The 23,745-nt window shown below is 41.8% G+C and overlaps 1 protein-coding gene across 1 annotated transcript; it reads right to left on the bottom strand.

Annotated features, from left to right (window-relative positions):
• Positions 1 to 1,362: 1,362 nt before the first annotated feature.
• On the bottom strand, positions 1,363 to 23,499 carry pianp (PILR alpha associated neural protein). The gene is made up of 4 exons (XM_062992769.1): positions 23,453 to 23,499; positions 20,484 to 20,824; positions 9,758 to 9,836; positions 1,363 to 1,492 (listed from the first exon to the last, which is right to left on the bottom strand). Exons 1-4 carry the CDS (start codon positions 23,464 to 23,466, stop codon positions 1,363 to 1,365), a joined length of 564 nt encoding a protein of 187 aa, XP_062848839.1. The 5' UTR covers positions 23,467 to 23,499.
• Between the last annotated feature and the right edge of the window lie 246 nt (positions 23,500 to 23,745).

Here is a 23,745-nt window from a genome sequence, read left to right as displayed (position 1 = left end):
GCCACCTTCCTCCATTGCTCCATGGTCCCGTTCCGATGCTCACATGCCCATTGTTGGTGCTTTCGGGGGTGGACAGGGGTCAGCATGGGCACCCCGACTGGTCTGCGGCTATGCAGCTCCATACGCAACAAACTGTGATACACTGTGTATTCTGACACCTTTCTATCAGAACCAGCATTAAGTTCTTCAGCAATTTGAGCTACAGCAGCTCGTCTGTTGGGTTGGACCACACAGGTGCCGTGATGAAGATATATTGTTATTCACTTCACCTGTCAGTGGTCATAATGTTTTGCCTAGTTGGTGTATATATGTGTGTATGTGTGTGTATATATACTGTATATATATTTGAAACATGGGGATAGAGTGCAGGGGCAACCACCGACAACCTAGTTGATAATCCACAGTCCTAACTATTAGGCTACCACTGTCTAAATATGTACAATATGCACAATATGTCCCAACCTTTCTAGAAATGGGGTTTATTAATACAGTTTAAAAAGCAAAAAAGGAGCCAATGAGCTTCTTATTCATGGCACACTTATTTTTGATGGTTTTTGGATTACGTCTCACCATGAGTTTGAAAGACATTTCATTCCAATACCATGGGCATTAATATAGATATATTGTATGTAATTAATAATGCCCTAAACTACAGTTTATGTTTCCTCAGGTTGTCATATTACTTTGTTGAATATCTTTTTTTTTAATGCATTTTCTCCCCTTTTTCTCCTTTTTATCACATCCAATTGCCCAATTGCGGCATGCTTCCTCTCCACCAATGCCGATCCCTGCTCTGATTGAGGAGAATGAAGCTAACCCACACCCCCTCCGACACGTGAGCAGCATGACGTATGCATTTTATCACCTGCACTTTGGCGAGTGCAGTGCAGCTCAGCGTTGTGTACGGAGAGACACACCCTGAGAGCACTCTTTTCTCATCTCTGTGCAGGCGCCATCAATCAGCCAGCAGAGGTCGTAATTGCACCAGTCATGGGAGAGAGACCCCATCCGACTTAGTCCCGCACATATCTGAACAACAGGCCAATCGTTGTTCATGTGGCTGCTCAGCCTCAGCCGGCAGGCAGAGCTGAGATTTGATACGATGTATTCGAGATCCCAGCTCTGGTTCCAGCGTGTGTTTTTACAGCTGCGCCACCTGAGCGGCCTTGTTAAATATCATTTAATGATCTAAAACAATAAAAATATAATATGCAAACGAAAAATCTAATCAAGAAATCATGTAGCCACAGCTGTTTATTTTTACAGCATTGTATATCTTCTTATTTCATTCCCACCAATAATCCCAGTTCCCCCGAAAGTTCTATCTCATTAGAGATCATGTGTAGCCCTAACACACAGGCATTACCTCTCTCTGTCAGGAAAGGATGGAGTACTTTGAAGTGTGGTCCTGCTATCCTCCTGGGCCAGTGATCGATTGACGGAGTTGGACAGAGGCCGCTGAGGAGGACGCTGAGAGAGACTGCGGTCGTAACTGAGAAAGAGAGGAAAAAATGAGAACGGGGGATCAGAGAGCACACACACAATTCAGAGAAATTCAGAGAGGAGAAAAACAAAAGCAAGAAAACAGAGTAGAGAGCTACAGGCTGGTTAATACAGCCCGTGTTCAGCTCAACGCCGTCATTACAGAGGACACAGAAACGCCGGGATAATTACACCATCTGCATTCGTCTAATTCCAGCCGGCAGTTTATTACGTGTGAGCTAGACAGGAAGAGCGCTACAGGTAGACAGTGCCAGTACTGCTCATGTAATATTCATGCACACACAGAGTGGGTAGAGGACTAGATCGGGTTCTGCACAGAGTAAGAGGCAATAACGGGCGCTGGGTCGTTAGGCGGACAGGAGGGTGACGCACTGAGAATGCATAATGCACACAGGGAGTGTATGTGCTTGATCTTTCCACCGAACAAATTGATGGCGACTCAGTTAATCTGACAATAAGCAGCGCTGCTTGATCTATGTGTGCAGTAAAAAGGCTCCGTAATCGTTCACGGACTAAACAAAGCTGCTGCTCACAAAGCAGACACGAATTAATCCAGCGAGCGAGGGAATGGAACCATTAAAAAAACACAATTATCTAAACGTGTATTCTTGCCGGCTATCGATGCCGTGGGTGAATGATGGGTTCTAAAACTGATTGCAAAATCTTCTCCTGCTCTTCATATTACAGAACGATATTATTATGTAAAAATATTCCGGATGGGCGTCGTATCCATTTGCATCTGAAACCAGGGGCATTACGGAGACCTTTTCAGTAAGTGTTTCAGGATAAATGAACAGTTTTACAGTCGTGCTGTGATTTAAAATCTGCACAAACTTTGGGCTTAAAAATTTTTTGGGAATGAAGTCTTACTACGCCAGAACTAATCTGGACTAACTACACTGATCATCCATAACTTTAAAACAACCTCCTTGTTTCTACACTCACTGTCCATTTTATCAGCTCCACTTACCATATAAAGCACTTTGTAGTTCTACAACTACTGACCGTAGTCCATATGTTTCTCTGCATGCTTTGTTAGCCCCCTTTCATGCTGTTCTTCAATGGTCAGGACTCTCCCAGGACCACCACAGGGCAGGTACTATTTAGGTGGTGGATGATTCTCAGCTCTGCAGTGACACTGACATGGTGGTGGTGTGTTAGTGTGTTGTGCTGGTATGAGTGGATCAGACACTGCTGGAGTTTTTAAACACCTCACTGTCAGTGCTGGACTGAGAATAGTCCACCAAGCAAAAATATTTCCAGCCAACAGCGCCACATGGGCAGCATCTTGTGACCACTAATGAAGGTCTAGAAGATGACCAACTCATTCGTCTCTGACTTTACATCTACAAGGTGGATCTTGTTACACTAGATCATCTACACTAGGTAGGAGTGTCTAATAGAGTGGACAGTGAGTGGACACGGTATTTAAAAACTCCAGCAGCATTGCTGTGTCTGATCCACTCATACCAGCACAACACACACTAACACACCACCACCATGTCAGTGTCACTGCAGTGCTGAGAATCATCCACCACCTTAATAATACCTGCTCTGTGGTGGTCCTGTGGGGGTTCTGACCATTGAAGAACAGGGTGAAAGCAGCTAAAAAAGCATGCAGAGAAACAGATGGACTACAGTCAGCAATTGTAGAACTACAAAGTGCTTCTATGTGGTAAGTGGAGCTGATAAAATGGACAGTGAGTGTAGAAACAAGGAGGTGGTTTTAATGTTATAAGCCAGTCCTTGCCTCCTTAAAGCAGAGCTCAGAAAAACTGTAGTGATTAATATGGTATGCATTCCAAACCGCACCTTACTGTAGTAAATCGTACATCTAATTAATGAGGTTGTGCAAACAAGAGCAAGCGCAAACAAGAGCAAGACTATGTCAAGACTAGAAGTGAAATGTTGGTGGAAATGAATCTTGTTATGTGTTATTACCCAAACACTTTGGCGTAGACAGAATTTGAGGAGGCACAGCCAAACATCTTATCAATATGTCAAACCATACAAGTAATAAACAAGATTTAGTGCCTTAATCTAAATTTCTGTTCAAATGTGACTGTACTTTAGGCTGTTCTCATTAGCATTTTAATATGCCCCCATTTCAACTTCATCAGACTATCCCTGTTCATTTATTGTCCATTTTATTACCACTTTATTCTGGTCAGTGTCGCTGTGGGTCTGATTCATTCAGCGAAGGGCAGGAAACAGGACGAACTGACACACACACACATTCACACACACTTAGGGTAATTTTTGTAGCTTTAATTAACCTGACTGCATGTTTTTGGACTGTGGGAGGAAACCAGAGCTCCCTGAGAAAACCCACATGGACACAGGGAGAACATGCAAACTCCACACAGCTTCTTGCTGTGAGGTGTAAATTATCCATGTAATAATAATAATAATGACGTTATAATAAGTGATCAATGTTTATTAGGCTGGAAAGGGTTTAGACTCCACCAATCCACATTTAGACAAATTGTGCACAAATGTCAAAAAGTTAAGACCACTGTTAACCTCTAAGATCACTCCAACATACAGTGTATGTAATAGTCTCTGAGGTCACAAGGGAACCCAAGGTAACATCTAAGCACCCAAAGGTCTCTTGTCTGTCAAAACTATTTTTTTTCTGGACAGATAACAGAACAGAAAATAAGTCTTAAGATGTTTCGATTCAAATGAAAAGCATTATGTCTGAAGACAGGAAAACACTTATCCCATCTGTTTTTCTGCATCTGGTTACTGGGTAGTTTTAATTATCAGTATCCTTAAAGCCTAGTTCACACTACACGATTTTTGCCCTGATTTTCGCTCTGCGACTGGTCAGCGCTAGATTTGCCGGCTCGGGAGCAACTCGGCGTTGGCTCGGCGATCGAAACTCGGCTCTCGATCGCTATGTGTGAACTGCTCAACAACTCTACCCGAGCGCTCGGCGACCGAAGCGAGATTTCTAGCATGTCAGATATCTGGATCTGAGTCGCACAACTGGCAATGAGTGCGATGTCGAACAGTTAATGAGAATGCAAGATACGGGGTGAGGGGAAATGCAGGGGAGGAGTTGTAAAAAGGTGGGACAGGGGCATAATATAGTTTATATCAGAATACATTGGCACACACACACGTTTTACAGTATTTCTGACCTGATCGTTCTCTACAAAACATAACACCAACACTGCATTACAAAAATATTAATTAACGTCCAACTCACTACAGAACAATCCATGCTGTTCACGTAGCCAAATCCACTCAGATTCATTTATTTTTCCTCTTTGTTTTTACGCTGCACATCAGCGCACAAACTTTGATCGTTGTTGACGTGCATTTTTGGACGTGGTATTGTTAAACCCTTCGTCACTTCTCGCGTTTTCGTGACAAAACGTAGTTTGAGAGACCAGAGAAGCTCACCTGCAATTCCAGTGATTGATTTGGTGTTTGAATTTGGTGATTGATCGTGTAGTGTGAAACCCCCTATCGCCGATCAGTCGTGTAGTGTGAAACCCACACCGACTTGAAAGACTCCCGATTACAAGAGATCCAGTCGTGTAGTGTGAACTGTACAGCGACCTGACGACTTGGAAAGTCGTGTAGTGTGAACGTGGCATAATTTGAGTACATTTACAAAAAGACTGGTTGTCTCAAACAAGGCCAAAGCCAAATCTTTAAAGACCAGTGAATACTGAATAATTAAGTAAATACTGAGACCAAGCCAAGTCAGAAACTACAAAATATTGTCTTGATTCATCACTTGACTTTCATCACTTCAAGGCCAGTAGCAGTGTGCTTTTCACCATGCTTATTATTGCATATGGTGATCTTAGACTGGTTGCTACAAAGTTAAAAGCATATCATTTCATTAATATATTAGATTTTATACACCTGTTAGTAATGAATGTGGTTGAAACGGGCAAGGGGTGTGGAAGGGGTGTCCACATACTTTTGGCTATATAGTGTATTAAACCAAATCAAGTGTAAAATAAAATAAAAAAGGGGGGGGGGGGGGGGGGGTAAAGTTTATGTGGTTGTGTCAGGTCATGACATGGTGTTTACAGATCACTAACCTGCTGCAGGGTGAGGAAAACCTTTTAAATAAAACCAATAAATTCCAGCTCCAGCCGAGTTTCATATCTCAGTAGCGATATTGCATCATTTTTACACTGCCTTAACAGAGACTGGGATTCAGGAACTGATGAAATCGATAAATCTTCAGAATTATCTGCAGGTTTGATGAACTGCTGCGGTTAAGATAATTCAAACAGTGAACGTTGATGTGCGTGCAGGCGGCTGCTTGATAACATTCAATGGAAAACTACGACGTCTTTCACAATAACAGACTCGGCCATACTGCTTCCACTTGATGACTAGATAACTGCAGGAAGAGCTGCTGTTCCGCTCTGTTAAGTCTAAATGCACACACACACACACACACACACACACACACACACACTCATGCCCAGATTTAAACACATCCAGTCTTGTGCTGAGGTTTGGACTCTCTTTCCATTATTTCTTCTTTTAGTGAGAATAAACAAACCTTAGTAACATTTTACTCAAACCAGGAGTTAGGTAATGCCATCATGCCAGGGTTATAAGCTATCATAAGTGGTAATGTCATAATAGTTAATGTCAGTACTGGCTATGCCACTTATGGACAGCTATCATTCCAAAATCATAGTCATTAATATAAGGGCTATTCAGTTGAATTTGTGCCATTTCCGTCCCCAGGACTGTACATGTATAAATGTACACCAATCAGGATAACTTTATGACCACCTTCCTGATATTGTGTTAGTCCCCCTTTTGCTGCCAAAACAACCCTGACCCGTTGAGGCATGGACTCCACTAGACCCCTGAAGGTGTGTTGTGGTAAGATCCTTTAACTCCTGTAAGTTGCGAGATGGGGCCACCATGGATCAGACTTGTTTGTCCAGAACATCCCACAGATGCTTGATTTGATTGACATCTGGGGAATTTGGAGGCCAAGTCAACACCTCAAACTCATTGTTGTGCTCCTCAAACCATTCCTGAACCATTTTTGCTTTGTGGCAGGGTGCATTATCCTGCTGAAAGAGGCCACAACCATCAGGGAATACCGTTTCCATAAAAGAGTGTACATGGTCTGCAACAAAGCTTAGGTAGGTGATACGTGTCAAAGTAACATCCACATGGATGGCAGGACCCAAGGTTTCCCAGCAGAACCTCGACCAAAGCATCACTCTACCTCCGCCGGCTTGCCTTCTTCCCATAGTGCATCCTAGTGCCATGTGTTCCCCAGGTAAGCGACGCACACGCACCCGGACATTCACTTGATGTAAAAGAAAATGTGATTCATCAGACCTGGCCACCTTCTTCCATTGCTCCATGGTCCAGTTCCGATGCTCATGTGCCTTTTGTTGGCGCTTTTGGCGGTGGACGGGGTCAGCATGGGCACCCTGACCGATCTGCAGCCCCATACGCAACACCTTTCTATCAGAACCAGCATTAACTTCTCCAGCAATTTGAGCTACAGTAGCTCGCCTGTTAAATCAGACCACAGGGGCCAGCCTTCGCTCCCTACGTGTATCACTGAGCTTTGGCTGCCCATGACCCTGTCGTCGGTTTACCACTGTTCCTTCCTTGAACCACTTTTGATAGATACTGACCACTGCAGACCGGGAACACCCCACAAGAGCTGCAGTTTTGGAGATACTCTGACCCAGTCGTCTAGCCTTCACAATTTGGTCCTTGTCAAACTCGCTCAAATCCTTACGCTTCCTTTCATGTATTTACTAATTCTATGTTAAAAACTCAGTCCTGTTACATTTAGTCCTGTTACTCATATACAACCATAATCCATGTAGAAACCTTGTGAAAATTCAACAAATTCAAAAAAGTTGCCTGAGATTAAGCAATACACATTCTCAGTAGTTAAGTATGTGTTACTAGATTTAGTGTTGAACAAAGATTTAAAAAAAGGAAGTAACTACACACAAATGGCACCCATTGGGTGGAATGGCACATTGAGTGGCAGCCCCAACTCCACAGAGCACTGCACTCTTCAGGAAAGTGTTTTGACAGTCGATTTGACAGATTCTCTTTGGGAATTGTGGCCATTCACTTAAAAGCACATTTGTGGTAAAAGTTTCAATTTATTCCATAGGTGGTCAGTGGAGTCTCTGTGTAGGCCACTGAGTTCTTTTCCTTTGGGAATCTGCCGTGTCTGCATAAAAAATGTCCAGAACTCACTACTGACTTTATTACAGACTAGACTGAATAATATAGAACTCTTTTTTCTTCTTTTTTTATGTATGTATGGTTTATTTGAATCCAATTTATTGTAATTATTCTCAAGGCCACTCAAGGAGGATGGGTTCCTGTTGAGACTGAAATTTTAAGGTAGTTTTTCCTTGCCACTGTTGCCCTTGGCTTGAGACAATGTCTGCTGTAAATAGGCAATGCAGGGCAAGACTATTTGTATAGCACCTTTCAAACACAGCAGCAAATCCAAGTGCTTTACATAAGGAAAAATTAAGAACTAAAATTAAGAACATGTAAAACTAACAGAAAATATGAAGTAAAATATCCTGTAAAATCGTACATAAACTGCATCTTCCTCAATGCATGCCGATTTTGTGACCCACAAAGTGACCGCATCCCGCCACTTGATGGCAGTGTTTCCACATCAGCGTTTAACTGAGGCGGTTTACCAACAAGTGATGTTGAGAAATATTTACAAATAATCCAAAAATGTACAAGAAGAGAAAATTGAAGCAGAAGGAGGTGATTTAATGAAAGATGGGAAAGTGATTACAAGTTTGTGCTTCAAGAAGAAAAAACGGTACATCTCTGTGTTATGAGGCCATGTCTGTGGTAAAGGAGTACAATATAAATGTAGATATACATTATAAATATACAGTATAAATTTGGCATTTTGACACCAAACACAGAATTTAGCCTTCAAGAAAAACAACAAATTGTCCATGACTTCAAAGGCAGACTGCAATCACAGCAGGACATGTTACAATCGGCCCTTTGAGGGCCACCATAATGCAGATGTTTCGCTAGGTGAAAATGAGTTTGACATCCTTGCCCTACATAGACTGAAATTTCCTCAGATTCCCAGAATCTTTTCACAATATTATGTATGGTGGATGGGAAAAACCTAAATTATGTGCAAACTTGTATTCTCTTATGAAGTGGTAAAGGACAGTGGTAGCCTAGTGGGTAGAGTTTTGGGCTATCAGTTGGAAGATTGTCGGTTCAAACCCAGGCTCTGCAATGCAGCCACTGTTGGGCCCTTGAGCAAGGATCTTAACCCTGCCTGCTCCAGGGGCGCTGTACAATGAATGACCCCACGCTCTGCCCCCAGCTTCCAAACAAGCTGGAATACATGGAAGAAGAATTTTATTGTAGTGTACACGTGTAAATGTATATATGTTATATAAAGGCATTCTTCTTTTACTTCTACTTGCATCCTACTTTTTAATAGTCGATAAAGGTGGTTGGCCAAAACATGACACAAGTAATTTCATTGTATATTTGTCACTTCAATAAAGGTTTAAAAGACTCAAAACATCACAAATTCTTGTTTTTACTGTATTTTTAAAACGTTCCAACTTTTTTCCAGAAATGGGATTTGTGTATGCTTAACTGTGTGCACCTGTTAGTAATGGGTGTGGCTGAACTACTGAATAATCAGAAGCTGTGTCCACATTCTTTTGGACATATTGTTTAAAGATTTTGAAAAAAAAATGGCAGATAGGATATTCCGCTAGCACACCAGCGCTGAGATTCTGAACCCCTCGGTTCGAAACTCGGCATTGCCACCAGTCTGGCATACATGTCAGTGCCTGCAGGGCAGGATGACCGGACTATGTGGGTGGGGTCTTTAAACGCTGTGTAAGGACTCTGATTGGCAGATAAGGAGGCGCCTGTGCAGAGTGCATAGGTGGGAAAGGGTTCCACTAAGGGCTGCACGTGGGCGAGGAGGCATGAGAAGCAATATACCCACCTCGACTGCAATCAGGGATCCCCCAGCAGTGGATGACAAATTGACTACACTAAATCAGGAGAAAAAAAATTGGCAGAAAGTAACTATAATCAAATCCTGCAGATGATGTGTTAACTTATTTTCACTTACAAAATTAACACCACATGGAGTGTCCAAACTTCAGAGTTTCCAAAGACACACACATATACACAGTCACACACAAGACAACTGCAAACACACTGGATAACAAGAAGCACGGATAAAGCTCTGAAATCCCCTCACCAGAACTTGGCTGAAATGATGAGCGCCGAGAAAATCAGAAGGGACGAGATAGTCACGGTCACATAGAACTGAGGATCCACTAGAGACACAGAAAGAAAAAGAGAGTCAAATGGATTGGGAAATGTAAACAGAGAGACTGAATAAACAGCAGTTTCAGATTGAGGTACAAAGCGAGTGCAATAAAGAGCAGAGAGCAGTGTGTAAGAAATATAACTACAATATCACAGCAGCTGTAATGATTCAGTTCATCTTTTCCTTTTGTTTAGCTTGTTCCTTAAAATATAGGGAATTACTGGCATCCCTGGTGAAACTGTGGAAGAAAGGTTTTGGAAAATATCCTTGGGTTAATTAGCTGCCATCAAACTTGAAGTACACTATACACCGACCAGGCATAACATTATGACCACTGACAGGTGAAGTGAACAACATTGATTATCTCTTCATCACAGCACTCTTAGTAGGTGGGATATATTAGGCAGCAAGTGAACACTTTATCCTCAAAGTTGATGTGTTAGAAGCAGGAAAAATGGGCAAGTGTAAGGATTTGAGTGAGTTTGACAAGGGCCAAATTGTGATGACTAGACGACTGGGTCAGAGCATCTCCAAAACTGCAGCTCTTGTGGGGTGTTCCCGGTCTGCAGTGATCAGTATCTATCAAAAGTGGTCCAAGGAAGGAACAGTGGTAAACCAACGACAGGGTCATGGCTCATTGATGCACATGGGGAGCGATCCAACAGACGAGCTACTGTAGCTGAAATTGCTGAAGAAGTTAATGCTGGTTCTGATAGAAAGGTGTCAGAATACACAGTGCATCACAGTTTGTTGTTTATGGGGCTGCATAGCCGCAGACCAGTCAGGATGTCCATGCTGACCCCTGTCCACCACCAAAAGCGCCAACAATGGGCACGTGAGCATCAGAACTGGACCATGGAGCAATGGAAGAAGGTGGCCTGGTCTGATGAATCACGTTTTCTTTTATATCATGTGGATGTACAAATAAGTCCGATCCATGGAGGCCCCACCTCGCAACTTACAGGAGTTAAAAGATCTGCTGCAAACATCTTGGTACCAGATACCACAGCACACATTCAGGGGTCTAGTGGAGTCCATGCCTCGATGGGTCAGGGCTGATTTGGCAGCAAATGTTGGACCAACACAATATTATGAAGGTGTATGTTATTATCGGTGTATATAATATAATTTATATTTCATTGGGCAAAAATTTCAAAGACATCCCCAAAGGAGTGAAAGCTGTTAAAGCTGCAAAGTGTGTGTGAAAATTTGTAATAATGCCCATGGATTTGGAATGGGATGTTATATTTAGGGAGCTTATATTTAGGTGTCCACATTCCTTTTGGCTCTACATGCTCTAGTATAAAATATAAAAGTGTAGAAACTTTTTGAAGATCCTTCGTAGTACGTGCAGAATGAGGCCTTGTATTGTCTTTATATATATATAAATGCTTCCTCTCCACCAATGCCGATCCCTGCTCTGATTGAGGAGAACGAAGCTAAACGTGGGCAGCATGCCGTATGCATCTTATCACCTACACTTTGACGAGTGCAGTGCAGCTCAGCATTGTGTACGGAGAGACATACCCTGAGAGCACTCTTTTCTCATCTCTGTGCAGGCGCCATCAGTCGTAGTTGCACCAGTCATGAGAGAGAGACCTCATCCGGCTTAGTCCCACCCATATCTAAACAACAGGCCAATCGTTGTTCATGTGGCTGCTCCTCCAGCCGGCAGGCAGAGCTAAGATTCTATAAATTGTATTCGAGATCCCAGCTCTGGTTCCAGCGTGTGTTTTTACCGCTACGCCACCTGAGCAGCCCAAGGCCTTGTATTGTCTTTGTGAAATGAACGTTGACTTAACAGGAAATTACGTCCCCTTTTTGGCAGCATATGTCTCTCTAAAATCCCAATATAGGCCTCCACACCAAGGGGACCAATGTTTCTCAAAATATATGGAATTACTGACAGCCTTGGTAAAACTAAATAATATCTAACCTCTATTTGAAGTACACTATTTCTTTAAACAAATGTTCATAGCCCGGGCCACTCAGGTGGCGCAGCGGTAAAAAGTATGCTAGCACACCAGAGTTGGGGTTTTGAATACATTGTATCGAATCTCAGCTCTGCCTTTCCGACTGAGCTGGGCGGCTGCATGAACAACAATTGGCTGTTGTTCATAGGGGTAAAAGGTCGGACCATAGGTCCTCATAACTGGTGCAACTGCGGCCCCTGCTGGCTGACTGATGGCACCTGCACAGGCCTGAAGAATGATGCTGATGGGGGTGTGGCTGTCCATACACAGTGCCCGTCAGTGTATGAACTCGACTCATGCAGGTAAAAAATGCAGTCTGTACTGACTGTACGTGCCGGAGGGGGCGTATGTCAGTTGAGAGGCGTCCTCAGTCAGCGGTGAAGGGTCGAATCAGTATAGAGCATGCAAGGGTAATTGAACACAACTAGATTAGAGAAGAAAATTGGAGGAAAAAGTGGGGAAGAATAGTAAAAAAAAAAAAAAAAAAAAAAAAAAAAAATGTTCAGACCCCTCTAAATCAATAATATAAAAAAAACTGATAAGCTTCCAACTTATATGCAACATTCAATGGGCACAAATTCCAAAACTTCCAAAAATGGAAGACATTCCCGAAAGAGCGGAAGCTGTTAAAGCTGCAAAGTGTGCGTGAAAATCCATGCCCATGACCATAGATTTGAAATGGGATGTCCAACAAGCTCATGTTCAGGTGTCCACATACTTTTGGCTCTACATGCTCTAGTACAAAATATAAAAGTGTGGCTGCTCAGGTGGCGCAGCGGTAAACACACGCTGTTCATGAGCTGAGATCTCATCGTATCGAATCTCGGCTCTACCTTGCCGGCTGAGGCTGAGCGGCTACATGAACAACGATTGGCCTGTTGTTCAGATAAGGGGCGGGACTAAGCCGGATGGGGACTCTCTCTCAGACTAGTGCGATTACGACCTCTGCTGGCTGATTGATGGCGCCTGCACGGAGATGGGGAAGGAGCACGATAGGGGGTGTGGCCCTCCGTGCACAGCGCTCTACCACACTGCACTCGTCAAGTGTGGGTGATAAGATGTTTGATTGCTGTGCATGTGTCGGAGGGGGCGTGGAGCAGCCTCGTCCTCCCCAATCAGGAGCAAAGACCAGCATTAGTGAGAGGATGATTGACGGGTAGAATGAAATGGATTGAATGCGCTAAAGTGGGAGAAAAAGGGAAAAAAAAAAGAAAAAAGAAAAAAAAAAGTAATAAAAGTGTGTAAACTTTTTGAAGATCCCTCATAGTACTGCAGAACGAGGCCTGGTATTGTCTTGGTGAAATAAACATGGACTTAGTTTACATGAATTAATCAAACATGCGTGACATTTATTTTCTTTAGGGAATACATCTTAGGTAAAACAAATAAAAATTGATTTTAAATCGAATCGTTTAGCAACTGGAGGAAGATTAAAGACGACACAAGTGAAACTAGAGAAAGGTGTGCTGACCTTTATAAATCAATAACCACACGTGACAATGTCTAAATCTACTGTAGGGCTAGAGTGGAGGCACTCAGTGGTTAGAGGAGCAAAGATCTGTGCTAAATAAAGTCCTAAAATTAATACCTTCTATTAAGAAAAAAGTCACGTTATGATACAAACCTTATTTCCCAGTTACACTATTAATCATTTGGGAACTGTAGATAATAATTGTTACAGTGGAATGTTCACCAAATTTTCCTAATACAAGGCTTAATCTGCACAATATTCTATAGTCACCGTGGTCTGATTCTCCTCTTCATACATTTTTAATAGGAGATAAATCTGGACTGCAGGCAGGCCAGTCAAACACACGCACTCTGTGTCTATTTAGTGCGTCCAATGTTTTTTAATGCATTTTCTCCCCATTTTCCTCCCGATTTAGCACACTCATTTTTGTCTTCTGCTGCTGAGAGATACCAGATTGCATCCGAGGAGAGCACGTCGCTGTACACGCCTCTTCCGACACGTGTACAGCCCTCCTCTTCTTGCCCCTGCTTTCTGCACAGGCGTCTCTTCCACCAATCAGGGTCCTTACACAGCATATGAAGACCCACCCACCCACACATAGTCCGGCCCCCACCCTGCAGATACGTTGGCCAATTAGTATCTGCTGCAGGCACTGCCAATTATGCCCAGCCGACCGGTGGCGACATTGAGTTTTAAACCGAGGAGTTCAGAAACTCGGTGCTGGTGTGCTAGCGGAATATCCCACTGCGCCACCTGGGCGCCAGCGCGTCCAATTTTTTTACCCAATTGTGTTATGCTTCCTCTCTACTGGTGCTGACCCTCGCCCCTGATAGAGGAGAGCGAACTGACACACGTCCCCTCCGACACGTGAGCAGTAGCCGACAGCATTTTTTCCCTGCATGAGGCGAGTTTAATATGCAGATCAGATTTGTGCATGGAGAGCCACACCCTGATCAGCATTATTCCTCTACTCTGTGTAGACGCCATCAATCAGCCAGCAGAGGTTGTAATTGCATCAGGAATGAGGTCCCTATCTGGCTCCCTACCTAGATGAACAACAGCCAAACATTGTTCATATAGCCGCCCAGCCCAGCTGGATGGCAGAGCTGAGATTTGATATGATGTATTCGAAATCCCAGCTGTGGTGTGCTAGTGTATTTTACCGCTGCACCACCTTAGCGGCCAGAAACTTTTTAAAGATCCCTCGTAGAACGTGCAAAATGAGTGCCTGGTATTGTCTTGGTAAAATAAAAGTGGAATTAACAGAAAATTACGTCCCCTTTTTGGCAGCATATGTCTCAAAATCCCAATATAGGCCTCCACACCAAGGGGACCAATGTGGGCATTAATGCACCCATATACCATAGCCGCAAAATGAGGAGCTTACTTGAATGTAGGAATGTACATGCTTTTAAAAAAAGGAATGTCCAACATGTTCACAGTCAGGTGTCCACATACTTTTGGCATTATATTGTATGAACGGAACAAATTACTCATAGGATATTATACCACACTTCTGTTTCAATTCTTATTCTGGTTTATCAGAGGTGTTTATTATGTTTTGAAGAAAATAGAAAGTGCTGACAACTGGCAGGCAAATTACAGAAACATATTAATGCGCTGGTTCTAAAGTTGCTTCCATAGTAACAGCAAACGCACAGGGATTTATTTAGCAGAGGATCTACATGTGATAAACTTATTAAAACATTATTGTAATAAAATGTAATGCTGCTTTAATTTTCTGTTACAGAGATGAGATACAGAAACGTGAATGCGTGAATTAAAGGTATGAATTGAAGTTTTTCACCACTGGGTGGCACTGTTATGCATTATAGAATATACAGCGTCCCTAAACTAATGTAGCATGTTGATATAAAGTACATAGTGGTGATGTAGAACAGAAAAAATAGGAGGGATGGGGCTTCTATTCAATAAGTAATCAATAAGTAAGTCATAAAGCTTATTAATAAAATATGGGATGGGGCTCAACACATTTTCAGATGACTTTCAAATCATAACAAGTCAGGTAAACCAAACAGCTTCATAAAAGCCTTAGAAAATGATATTAAAGATCGAAAATATGAATTAATGAGGTCTGTAACCTCAACTGTAACCTAACCTGTAAACTTTGAGGATACGTGGAATGTTTATTTATTCAGTTATTCATCAATCCTCTGTAATTTACATTTACGGCATTTAGCAGACACTTTTATCCAAAGCGATTTACAGTACCATGACAGCATATTTTCTAAGCAATTGAGGGTTAAGAGACTTGCTCAAGGGCACAAAGGTGGCAACCTGGCAGTGGTGAGACTTGAACCAGCGATCTTTCGATTACTAGTCCAGTACCTTAACCACTAGGCGACAACTGCCCTTAATACTGATCAGGAATACTAATCACAGGACAGAAATACATCCTATCCTTAAAACCCTTTCACTTACTTAAAATCCATGGCAATTTAGGGTAGCCAGTTTAACTAATGATACGTTTTGTGAGGTGGGAAGAATGGTACCTATGTACCAGGAGGACACCCTTGTAGACGTGGGAAGAATATGACAGATACGAATATTTACAGTGACCAGAGATGAGTTTTGAACCCAGGTTTTTAGGACCCTGTAGCTGTGAGGCATATGTATAACTGACAATGTTTTGGCTGACTAACTTGATCTTATGTTGTAAATATAAACAAATTTAGAATTTGAAGCCTGCAAGACAATCAGAACAGTTTGAGATGGGAAAATTAGATTAAGAAGTTTATAGAACCTTGTGCAACCTTTGAGCTCTTAGACAGCACTGCATGAGAAACCATTCCTGCTACTGTGAATAATATAGCCGCGTGGGATCTGAAGTACTTCGGAAAACCATTGTCACTTAAAACAGTCCGCCGCTGCATACAGAAATGCAACCTGAAACTCTGTTAACCAATTAATGGTCTCACCAAGAAAATAATGTTTAAAAATGTATTTATTTGCATTTCTTGGTTACCTGAGACTATACCAACAACAAACAAATAACATATTTTTACTAGTGGACACAGTATTTTCCTATGAGACTCTCCAAACAGTTGAGATGATCACAAAAATGATGCAAATTTTCATGGATGATTTTTTAGTTTCTAGCTTCAAGCTGACATACAGTAGGTTAGGCTGTTTTCTTAAAACCACAGTGTGAGTAGATATGACCCAAACTACATTATTTAAATAAGCTTAGGTTAAGCAAAGAGAAGGCTGTACTTTGGTCCCATGAGCTCTCCGAGCCTGAGTTAATCTCAAATGTAACAAAAGACAGTTTAAAAGACAGTGTGCTGTGTTTAGATGAGTCCACATTGAAGCATGTTATTGAGAAAAATGACCGTCGAGTTTTATCTGCCAAAGCCGAAAAGGACCATCCAGACTGTTATCAGTAAAAGGTGCAAAAGCCAAAATCTGTCATGGCATGGGAGTGCATCAGCACCCACGGCATATGGCTTGCATGTGCCATAGGGAATTATTAGAGCCCTACTAAATTCACAGGAAAATGTGCTTAATTTTAAGGACCTCGTTTTTCAAAAATCACAGATTTTATGGATTTTAAAAGAAAAGAGCCACATTTCACATTTTAACTCATAAATTAATAGAAAGCTGTTAGAATAAATAGAAGCTACAATAATCAGCACAGCCTACCTTAACGGATACGTAAATACTCTGACATGTTTTGACACACCCCCTTCTGCGTCCACAGAATTGGTTGGGAGTTTTCCAAACTCATTTACCTGAGTTGTGACTTTAGCTGCTTTAGACTTCAACATCTTGGACATTTTATCTAACCGATTGCTTTAGAGTCTTTAGAGTTTGCTGAGTTCATACAGAGAGATGTAAACTGTACATAGACAAACAATCAGGAGCATAAAACTTTACTGGTTTGTTCTTTTGAGGTGCAGCACAGACTACAGAGAGACGATCACGTGTGTAGAGAAGCACACTTATATAGTTATTTTGATTATAGAATCCTTAAAGGAACAAAATGCCCTCAATATGTAAACACATACATCAAACATTGTCAGCACACTAACCACAGAAAAGTCTGCTAGACTAACTTAATTGCTGTAGAATTGCTAGGACGCTTCATATTTCATGTTACGCAAATGAAAAATGTTAAATCACTAAACACAAACTCTACATTTTGAATTTCACAACAAATTTAATATTACACTGGAAGGTATTATTGAAGTAAAATGTACAGTATATTGGGATTTTCAAGAGACATATGCTGCCATCAAGTCATTTCTTCCAGTAGATCTATGGTTATGTCAGCAAGACAGTGACAGGCCAGACAGACACAGAGTGCATGTGCACTCGGATCTGTCTGCTATTAAAAATGTATGACGAATCATGAAGAGGAGAATCAGACAACGGCGACTACAGACTGTAGAGCGGCTGAAGTCTCGTATCAAGCCAGAATAGACATAGATTCCACTTGCAAAACTGCAACAAGAGGTATCCTCAGTTCCCACATGATTAAAAAGTGTAGTTAATAGAAAAGGTGATGTTACACCTTAGTAAACATATGTCTGTCCACACTTTTGTGAGTTTGTTGCAGGATTTAAGTTTAAAATTCTTTCATATTCACAAAATATAATCAGGTTGACCAGTGAAAACATTGCAAATCTTTTCTTTTTACTTTTATCAGTTAAATAAAGGTTCAAGGATTCAACAAAATACAGATTCTTATTTCTATTCCATTATCTGGAAATGCGGTTGGTAAAAAAAAATGATGACATGCCATAAAATCAGTGTTCAATCCAGACTTGTACTTTCATTATACGTAGAAGCTATAAACAATCAGTCCCTTATCAACATCCACATCTTTTTTCTTCTGTGCTGGTGGAAACAACAGTGTCTGGAAATCAACAGGAACAGGCTTGCAATTACCTGTTATAAAATACAGACTTTGATGTCTGCTTTGGTGAATTTTTAATAAGGATTTATTTTATTTGAAGTGTTTGCCATAGCAACATGTCAATATTGCATTTTAATGCATCTAATCTAGTCATATTTAATTACCTGATTTGTCATTTTGTTCGTACAGACACAGTAAAAAATTAATATTATAAAAGTAGTGCAGAAATATACAACCACAAATCAAAACACTTCATGAGAGATATTTCATGTTTTGTCTGCTCAACTTCATTTCATTTATTAATAAACCTTCATTTCTACATTTTAGGCCTGCATCACATTCCAAAAAAGTTGGGACGGGGGCAGTTTAGGGCTAGTAATGAGGTAAAAAAACTAAATAATGATGTGATTCCAAACAGGTGATGTCAACAGGTGATTGTAATCATGGTTTGATACAAAAGCAGCATCCAGGAATGGCTGAGTCTTTAATGAGCAAAGATGATCAGAGGATCTCCAGTTTGTCAACAAATGCGTAGGAAAATGATTGAGATGTTTAAAAACAATGTACCTCAAAGAAAGATTGGAAGGGATTTGCATATTTCTCCCTCTACAGTGCATAATATCATTAAACAAAGGCCTGAACACCCGTGATCTTTGATCCCTCAGATGGTACTGCATCAAGAACCGCCACTCAACAATAGCTGGTATAACCACATGGGTGATGGATTGCTTTGGCAAACCTTTGACAAGCACTACAATACAGAGTCACATGCACAAATACCACTTAAAACTTTATTGTGCAAAAAAAAAGCTTTATGTTAACCATGTCCAGAATCAACTTTGGCATCGACTTCTCTGGGCTCGGAGGCATCTAGGATGGACCATCACACAGTGGAAACGTGTATTGTGCGTTCCAGACGTAAAGATGAAAAGGACCATCCAGACTGTTATCAGTCCAAAATAGTAGTAAATGCTTTACTATCCCAACTTTTTTTGGAATGTGTTGCAGGCCTGGCATGCAGGAATGGATGTTTATTAATAAATAAAATGAAGTTGAGCAGATAAAACATGAAATATCTCAGGTTCATCCTGTCTGCAATCAAATAAAAGTCAAATACAAGTAAATGTAAGAAACTCTGTGTTTTTTATTATGTGCATTTTTCCATGCTGGGGCTATACAATATGGCAAAGGTATGTGGGTTGTTGGACATTAATACAGCGTTCCGTCCCATTTTTTATGATTATCACTTGATGGGAAGTCAAGGCTTTTCAAATGCTTGTAGAGTGTGTCTGTAGCTCATTTAGTCAAAAGAGCACTTCTGAGTTGAGATCAGGCACCAAAGTTGAACAAAAAGACCCAGCTTGCAATTAAAGTCCCATCCCAGACCACTGAGGCTCCTTCACAACTGACTCTTCCAACCATGGCCTAATATGTGTACTGGGGCACAGTCATGTTGGAACAGTTTAGGGTCTTTCCCAAACTAATACTACCACGTTTAAGCATATTACTGATTTTATACACCTGTTAGCGTCCACATATTATTAGATATTTACATTTACAGCATTTGGCAACTTATATTTATGACTGATTACAGTTTGAGCAATTAAGGGTTAACAGGGGCCCAACAGTTGTGGTGGTGAGGCTTGAACCAGCAACCTTATGATTACTAGTCCAGCATCTTAACCACTGAGCTACCACTACCAGCAACTGCATGTGTGATGAAGTTTCAGCTTCAAGTTTCGGCCAGCACTGGGGTGGTGCAAGCAGCAAGAGATTTGTAATAGGGGAATTGGCAAGGATTACATTAGGGGAACATGGCAAAAACGTAACTGCCTCTGTTATATTTCTCACAGTGAACAATTGCACATCATTGAACCATAAAAATGACATTAACTAAAGACTGGACTCCACCAAACCACAGTAGGAGCCAATATTCCAAAAAAGAAAGAAAGCTTTGAACAGTAGTAGAGCAGTGACCTAGGAATTTTGTGACCTAGGGCAGTTTGTAGCCTAGCGGAAGGTTGCCGGTTCAAATCTCACTGCTGATAGGTTGCCACTGTTGGGCCCTTGAGCAAGGCTCTTAACCCTCAATTGCTTAGACTGTATTCTCTAAGTGGAATCAGTGCGTGACTCTCCATGCTAAAAAAACTGAGCCCCATGAACCCGCCTCGTGCAGGTGAAAAGAGGCAGTCGGCTACTGCACGTGTCAGAGGGGCCGTGTGTTAGTCACGGCTCTCCTCAGTCAGAATGGAAGTCAACATCAGTAGAGAGGAAGCGTAATGCAATCGGGGATTTAGATACGATTAAAAAATGCAAAAAAACAGCTCTCACCTTCTTCCATCTCTCTTTCTTCTGCATCTCGTTCTTGCCCGTCTGTTGAGTCATTGGCGTCAATGGTCAGAGGATGCTGCTGGGTTTGGTCGGGCAGCGCGTTTCTGCGCCGCGGCCACGCCTCGGGTGTGGCCGGGTTCACGCCATCTGCGTCCTGAGAAGACGGAAAGTGGTGGGTGTCATCTTCTAGAGGCTGCGTGGGGCCCCAGTCGACTGCCCAGAGTGGAGTGGGCGTCGCCTGAACCGTGGTGGGAAGCTGCATCTGCGAGGGCTCATTGTTTGTAGCGCAAGCGAGAAGTGAGAGAGACAGGAGGTGCAAGAGAGACAGTGCAGAGATGGAGCTGGAAAGATAAGGGAGGAACAGTGATTATTAAAGGGGAACAGTGAGGATTAGGGGTTCATTTTTATTTCCCCCACTGTTCTAGTTTCCTTTGTGTCAGTAAGTGAAATATGTGGACACTGTACCCACAAGCTTAGTTGACTTTCTTTTTCTTACTCTCAAAACACTGGCACAAACATGATTTTTTGACACTGTAACAGTCTCTACTTGTCTGGAAAGGAAAATATATATATATTTTTAATATTTTCTTTATGCAGTTTCTCCCCTTCTTCTCCCTTTTTATCACGTCCAATTGCCCGATTGCGTCATGCTTCCTCTCCACCAATGCCGATTCCTGCTCTGATTGAGGAGAACGAAGCTAACCCACGCCCCCTCCGGGCACGTGGGCAGCATGCCGTATGCATCTTATCACCTACACTTTTGACGAGTGCAGTGCAGCTCAGCGTTGTGTACGGAGAGACACACCCTGAGAGCACTCTTTCCTCATCTCTGGTTCCAGCGTCTGTTTTTACCGCTGTGCCACCTGAGTGGCCCTGGAAAGGCTTTTTGTTCCTTTATTGATCCCCATGGGGAAAATTCGAGTGTTACAGCAGCTCTAGCACAGTGTAAGTACAGTAAGTACAGTAAATAGAGCAAATACAACCCCAAATCAGAAAAAGTTGGGACAGTATTGAACATGCAAATAAAGTAAAAATGCAGCGTTTCTTCCATTTACTTTGACTTTTATTTCATTGCAGACAGTTTGAACCCAAGATATTTAATGTTTTGTCTGCTCAACTTCATTTCATTTGTTAACATCCATTCCGGCAACACATTCCAAAAAAAGTTGGGACGGGGTCAATTTAGGGCTAATAATGAGGTGAAAAAACTAAATAATGATGTGATTCCAAACAGGTGATGTCAACAGGTGATTGTAATCATGGTTTGGTACAAAAGCAGCATCCAGGAACGGCTGAGTCTTTGATGAGTAAAGATGATCAGAGGATCTCCAGTTTGTCAACAAATGTGTGAGAAACTGATTGAAATGTTTAAAAACAATGAACCTCAAAGAAAGATTGGAAGGGATTTGCATATTTCATCAGGAGGAATTTTAGTTCGTAAAGGCCAAGGGCACAAGCTTAAGCTGAATGCCTGTGATCTTTGATCCTTCAGACGGCACTGCATCAAGAACCGCCACTCAACAATAGCTGATATAACCACATGGGTGAGGGATTACTTTGGCAAACCTTTGTTAAGCTGTACAATACAGATTTACATGCACAAATGCTACTTAAAACTTTACAGTGAAAAAAAGAAGCCTTATGTTAACCATGTCCAGAAACTGTGTCAACTTCTCTGGGCTTGGAGGCATCTAGGATGGACCATCACACAGTGGAAACGTGTATTGTGGTCAGATGAATCAGCATTCCAGGTCTTTTTTTGGAATAAAATGGACGTGTGTGCTCCAGACCAAAAACCAAAAGGACCATCCAGACTGTTATCAGCAACAAGTCCAAAAGCCAGAGTCTGTCATGATATGGGACTGTGTCAGTGCCCTGGGCAAAGGTCATTTACACATCTGTGATGGCAGCATTAATACAGAAAAGTACATTGAGATCTTAGAGCAACATATGCTGCCTTCAAGACTCATCTTTTTCAGGGACGTTCATGCATTTTTCAACAAGACAATACAAAACCACATGCTGCACACATTACAAAGGCATGGCTGCAGAAAAAGAGGGTACGGGTACTGGACTGGCCTGCCTGCAGTCCTGACCTGTCCTCAATAGAGAATGTGTGGAGAATTTTGAAATGAAAAATGTGACAACAGCGACCCCATACTGTTTCACATCTTAAAACGTGTTTGCAGGAAGAATGAGACAAAATAAAAGCTGTAACACTAAATCACTTGGTTGTCTCGGTGCCAAAACGTCTTTTAAGTGTGGTGAAAAGGAATGGCAACATTACAAAGTGGTAAATGCTTTACTGTCCCAACTTTTTTTGGAATGTGTTGCAGGCCTGAAATGCAGGAATGGATGTTTATTAATAAATGAAATGAAAACATGAAATATCTCAAGTTCATCCTGTCTGCAATCAAATAAAAGTCAAAGTTAATGTAAGAAACTGTGTTTTTTTTATTATTTGCATTTTCCATGCTGTCCCAACTTTTTCTGATTTGGGGTTGTAAATTTTGAATATGTTTGTGGGAATTTTCTGCCCGTGTAGGAGGAAACCAGACCTTTGGGGAGGAAATCCATGCAGACACGGGGACAACATGCAAATTTCACACAGAAAGGACACAGCTCACTCCACCCGGGAATCGAACCCAGGACCTTCTTGCTGTGAGGCGACAGTGCTACCCACCGAGCCACCGTGCCGCTCATTTTCAGAACATTAAAAAAGCTAATAGTAGTATTACTGCACAGCTCCAGTGTTCTGATCTGGGTTCAAACCCATTTTTTATCACCGTCTGTGAGGAGGTGTGGTGTTTCTGCATCTGCCCGAGTTGTCTCCAAGTACCTCTCAAAAACATGCCAATAAGACTGTCTGCTCAAACTCACTCTTAGGTCTGGATGCATGAATGAGTGTGTGTTGTGATGTGCAGGAAAATGATTGAATAAATCAATACGTTTCAGATTTGACTGCTCACCATCTCTCCATCATTTCTGTTTTGTTCACTGGCTTGCTGCTCCTCCGATCATCCTTTTGAAGCGGGAGGATGAAAAGAGGGAGGGCTCGCTTCCTGACTTGCTAAACGATTGTAAACAGATGGCTGGAGGAAAGAACGACGGAGAACACATTTACAAACAAACACATTTACGTACATCGTAGCCATTCATGCAGTCAGCTTCAGAATTATTAGCACTCTTGGTAAGTTTGGGTAAAATAAAAAAGGTTATTAAGAAAATCTCAAGCTTTGAAAATACTGGAAATATACTAAAC

This window comes from Trichomycterus rosablanca, chromosome 3, assembly GCF_030014385.1.
Source record: "Trichomycterus rosablanca isolate fTriRos1 chromosome 3, fTriRos1.hap1, whole genome shotgun sequence".
NCBI lineage: Eukaryota > Metazoa > Chordata > Actinopteri > Siluriformes > Trichomycteridae > Trichomycterus > Trichomycterus rosablanca.
This window is presented reverse-complemented; position numbering and strand designations above follow the sequence as displayed.